Raw genomic sequence first — 4,743 nt, forward strand, 5'->3', positions numbered from 1 at the left:
GGAGCAGTAAGGTCTGTCAGCTGCCTGTATGCTTAGCTGGCCCTTTGCACCCAGCCTTCCTTCCTCCCAGGTGCCCAGGTCAAAGGCTAAGTAGCAAACCTGCCCTGTGGGAAACCCCATACCGGTAATTTCCAACACACCTCTGCTGGTTGGGCTCTACCTTCCACGGCTCAGGTTACAAGCAGTCACAGCCTTATATCCTCCGGGGAGGAGACACCATCTGGGTGTAGTTCCTATTAACCTAACAGGGTGCTGTGTCCCCCACCCCCACCCCCGCTCAGGAGAGATGTATGGTGGTCACACGGAGTCTTGCCTTTGGCACCATCATCTGCAGCCAAGGATATGTAGGGGCAGTGACAGAGTGTCGAGAGTGTGGACTGCATCAGCCTGGGAAGACATTGCTTGGCCATCCTGCCCACCCTGTGACCCTGTAGGGACATTCTCTATAAATAAAGGGTCCGGCTATTACAGCGTTAGTCACTTCTTCAGACTGATGGAGACTGTATTATCTTGCCAAGGATTTAGAAATCTGCATGGATGTAGAACACAAAAATGGGCACTCCGTAAAGGGGAGAGTATCGCTGGACTGTGGGAGCAGAGTCACCCGACTGTCACTGGACTCGTTGATGCCACCCCATCCCAAACAGATGATGTTTGGGCTTGTCAGACTTGAGAGACAGCATGGTGACACACAGCAGGGTAAGAGACACAATCATTTCCCCTTTCCTATTCCCTACTATTCTCTGCCAAGAGTTCTGGTCCCGGAGCTGGAAAGCCTTGAGTTACTCCAGGGGAGAAGGTCCTCTGAATCTGGGCTGCCCTGGGCTCCCTCACCTGGGAAATGGGCCCCATGAGTCAATTCCTTGGGCTTGGAATTGTGGGTGGGGAATTCCTATGTTCAGCCTAGCCTGTCTTTTCTTTCCATCCAGCTTCTCAAGATGCCCCACCCACAGTAAGAAATGAACACATGCACACTTGGCTTTGCGGGTAACATTTTTATTCCGGTGCAGCTGCCTGGGGACCAAATATGGCGGCTCTGCATCCATATTGTCTTGCTATGGATCCATTTGTGCTGGGAGGGTGGTAATTATGTCAATGGTACCTAAGTATGGGCAGGGTAGGCTGTGGGGGTAGGTGTCTGGAGTCATTTCATCAGCAGCCCGTACAGGCAACATTTATACACAGCTCACATTCATCAGTGGCAATGGTCCCTGTGCAGGAAGAAGGCAGATTAGTGAAAATGAACCTTGGGGGTCAGTGGTCATGGATGCTGTCATTCAGTTTGCAGAGAGGAGCTCCTGGGGAGAGACCCTGGTATGTTCCATATAGAAGTGTCTGCTCTGGACTCAGAGTGAGTGGGCCAGAGCTCCCCCACCCCAAATCTGAGGTTTCTTATCTGCTACATGGGCTGATCAACTTGACCTGAATGTTATAGAAAGGGTCCTGGATAAGAGGGGCAGATCAGGGTCGGCCCAGAGCAGGGACACAAATGCTTGCAGATTACTCTTCTGCACTCTTCCCATTTTAGCTTAGCTGTCGCCTGGGGAGCCATTCCAAGCCTGATCTCATCAGATATATCAGATGCCTGTGTCTCGTGGAATCATGTCTGTCTCTTCCCAGAGTCCTTCCCTACACCAACTTGTGAGGTCTTTGGGAGAACTTCTCAGGACTGTGGAGTTCTTTTCTACCTGACTCAATGTGCCCAGACTGGGGCAGATCTGGGGTGGGCAGGGGCTTAACAGAAATAACTGGCGATGGAGAGGTAAGGGAGGGTGCAGAGGGAAGAGCAGGAAGATCTGAGGGTTAATATCCTTACTCAAGGCCTTGAAGGTGCTGGCAGCTTCCTGGGATGCACAAACAGGCTGGAGGTCCAGGGGCAAGGCGGGGTTGTAGCACACATCGGGGAGGAGGCCACTTTTCTGCTGCTGGGGATCGGACATCTGCTTCTCTTCCAACTCATTCAGCTTCTTCACCGATTCTAGCTGGACTTGGAAGCCATGGTACTAGGGAGAAGGGAGGGGTGAGAGGTTAGGCTCTGGTTAGGAGTGGGTAGTGCCACGAAACTGGACTCGTCAAGGTCCCATGAGTCCTCCAGAACATTCTCTGTGCTCACGAAGAGGCCAAGCCACAGTGGAAAAACAACTTGTAAGGAGGAAAGTGGGACATTGCCTTGCCATCTGACACCAACATAGAAGCCCTGCGTCCCAGGCTGCTCACAAAAGACTCTGTAGTTCTGTAGATCATCACATGGGCATCAGACCCAGGAAGACCCTTGTTTGTTCAAACCCTATCTCTCCCTCCATTCTGCTGTCTGTCTGTTTCCAATCTGACCTGACCTTTCCTTGTGGAAGCCTGGTACCAGACACATCAGCTAAAGGTCCTCTCTCTGCACTGGTGAAGCTTTCTTTATTGAGATTGACTCTTTCAAACCCTCCCAGACTCTCTTATTCTCCTCCTGGAAACCCTGCCAGATACGGATGCTAGAGTATAGTCACACAGGTCTAGTAAGACCAGAAGCATCCCACACTGCAGTCAGGACTGATTCCATGCCCAACCCATCTAACACTCCCCAAGAAGACGCTGAAGTCCACGTTCCCCTTTTTCTGGCCTTTGCTCTGCCTAGAAAATGTCCACCTGGGCCTGGCACCACTCATCCTCCAGTGAGAACAAAGGTTCCCTACCCAGGAATCTGTTCTGTGACTTGCCCTTGTGTGTGAGCACAGGAAAGGGAACCATAGAGGGTTCCCTCCAGGCTCACACTGTGACCCTGAGCGCTGACTTCAAAGGAGAGTGGAGCGGACTAAACCTGCTGCTCTCGTCATATCTATCCAGCAACCCCAACCCAGCTGGTGTCTCAGTCTAGACTGGCTGCTGGGCTGAACCCAGGTCCTCCAGGTACCAGGTAGGCTGGCCAGGGTCTCACCTTGATGTAGACACCCTGGGCACTCTGCAGCACCAGCAGCAGGAGTACAGCAGCCCACAGTTGGCTTCCTGACATGGCCCGGCTTCCCAGCTCACACCTCTGGGTTTCTGCTTCCTCTGCTGTCCACCTGCCTGCCACCTGTCTCCCGGCCAGCAGCCCCTTATAGGCCAGGGTCCAGAGCCCTGGTCACTTATTAACTGTCTGGCTGGGGTGGGGTTGACAAAGACCTGGCTCTTTGACAGATTCTGAGTTGGTTCTCAGGAAGGGGGTGGGGGCGATGGTGATGATGGAGAAACCAGAGCCTGTGGGAACCTGGTCTGCCAAGGGCATGATGTGAATAGGGCTCTGTGGGAAGATTTGGACCACTCCACTTTCCACTCTCTCCTCCACACCGGGGAGGAGGGGAAGATGATGAGTCAGGAAAGTGATAGCAGGCCAAGTGATTTTCCTCAGTCAAGTTGACTCGGCCTGCGTGTCTTTAGCCCAGGTTAGCCCATAGCTTTTTGAGTGAAGGATGCGGGCAGATGGCTCAGAGCAAGGTGGGCACATAGTGTTGACATCAGAGTCTCCCCGTATTAACTTCTCCCGTGTCCAACATCCTGCTCCCACTCCAGAACTACGGAAAGACCAGTCTCGTAACCAGCCCTCACCCAGCCCTGTGCCTGCCGGTTCCTATCTGAACCCAAGTACAAATGAGCTTAACCCATATCAACTGTGTATCTTACCAGCAGCGGCTCGACATGATGTGAAAGAAAGAGCTCAGATCTCGTAGAAGGTGACAAGGGTTTAGTGCCAGGGCTGGGGCAGCTGCTGTGTGAGCCTGGGGCGTCACATCAAGGCTGACTGGAGTTTTCTTTTACTCTCTAGCCACACAAGTCTATTGGAAGCGATTCACAAAGGTAGCCATGGGTAAGATGGGCTCCGGCCCCTTGAATTTACCTTCATTCTCTGGGTGACTCACCTGTAACAGGTCCCTTCATCTCACAGCCCACCTCCCCAGTAGGTGAAGGTTGGGTCAGGGAGAAGAGGGTCAAGTCTCTCTGATGGTGTGTCACCATGGCCAGGCCTGGCTACTCTCAACAGTAGTCCCGCTGGGGCTCAGATGCCCCTGGTACACAGACTGACATGTGGCAGGTGTCCCAGCATGAGCCTAAGCTGAAACCACCATGGCCTACCTGGGCACCTACAGCCACTCGGATTTGGTGGTTAAATGAATGGCACGATGTTCTCCTTCAGACCAGTCCTCCTCCTGCATGTGGTATACACTTCATCTTCCCAGAACACCTAGACTCCACACTTATCTCACATCGAAATAGATAAAAGGCTCAGGCGAACTTTGGAGTTTCTTATGTCTTGTTTCGAATCCAGACTTCGGCCTTTATTCTTTGGATCTTTGGAGTCTCACATTCTCTTCTCTCTAAGATGCTAACAACCGTCAGATAACAGTAGCTCACATGTTTGATCATGAGTAGTGCAAGGTATGACGAGGTACTCTGCCTGTGCTCCCTGGAGAGCAGGAGGGACAGGCTGGTATTCGGTCTAGAATCCCTACCTGTGCTTGGCCTGCTTCAGAGAAAGAAGCTCGAGGCAGGGAGGCAGGGAGGCAGGGAGGCAGGGAGGCAGGGAGGCAGGGAGGCAGGGAGGCAGGGAGGCAGGGAGGCAGGGAGGCAGGGAGGCAGGGAGGCAGGGAGGCAGGGAAGCAAGGAGGCAGGCAGGGAGGCAGGGAGGCAGGCAGGGAGGCAGGGAGGCAGGGAGGCAGGGAGGCAGGCAGGAAGGCAGGGAGGCAGGGAGGCAGGGAGGCAGGGAGGCAGGCAGGAAGG

The 4,743-nt window shown here is 53.5% G+C and overlaps 1 protein-coding gene across 1 annotated transcript; it reads right to left on the reverse strand.

Annotated features, from left to right (window-relative positions):
* Positions 1–983: 983 nt before the first annotated feature.
* On the reverse strand, positions 984–3,034 carry Guca2b (guanylate cyclase activator 2B). The gene is made up of 3 exons (NM_022284.2): positions 2,924–3,034; positions 1,817–2,003; positions 984–1,211 (listed from the first exon to the last, which is right to left on the reverse strand). The coding sequence occupies exons 1-3, from the start codon at positions 2,996–2,998 to the stop codon at positions 1,153–1,155; spliced, it is 321 nt and encodes a 106-aa protein (NP_071620.1). The 5' UTR covers positions 2,999–3,034; the 3' UTR covers positions 984–1,152.
* Positions 3,035–4,743: the final 1,709 nt, after the last annotated feature.

The sequence above is a fragment of the Rattus norvegicus genome, chromosome 5 (genome assembly GCF_036323735.1).
Source record: "Rattus norvegicus strain BN/NHsdMcwi chromosome 5, GRCr8, whole genome shotgun sequence".
NCBI classification, from domain to species: Eukaryota; Metazoa; Chordata; class Mammalia; order Rodentia; family Muridae; genus Rattus; species Rattus norvegicus.

Excerpts from the sequence above, each read along its gene's own strand:
- Guca2b (NM_022284.2), bottom strand. The coding sequence starts at position 2,998 with ATGTCAGGAAGCCAACTGTGGGCTGCTGTACTCCTGCTGCTGGTGCTG. Across the intron at positions 2,004-2,923 it reads CCCAGGGTGTCTACATCAAG|TACCATGGCTTCCAAGTCCA; the intron begins GTGAGACCCTGG and ends CCTTCTCCCTAG. Across the intron at positions 1,212-1,816 it reads CAGCACCTTCAAGGCCTTGA|GGACCATTGCCACTGATGAA; the intron begins GTAAGGATATTA and ends CTTCCTGCACAG.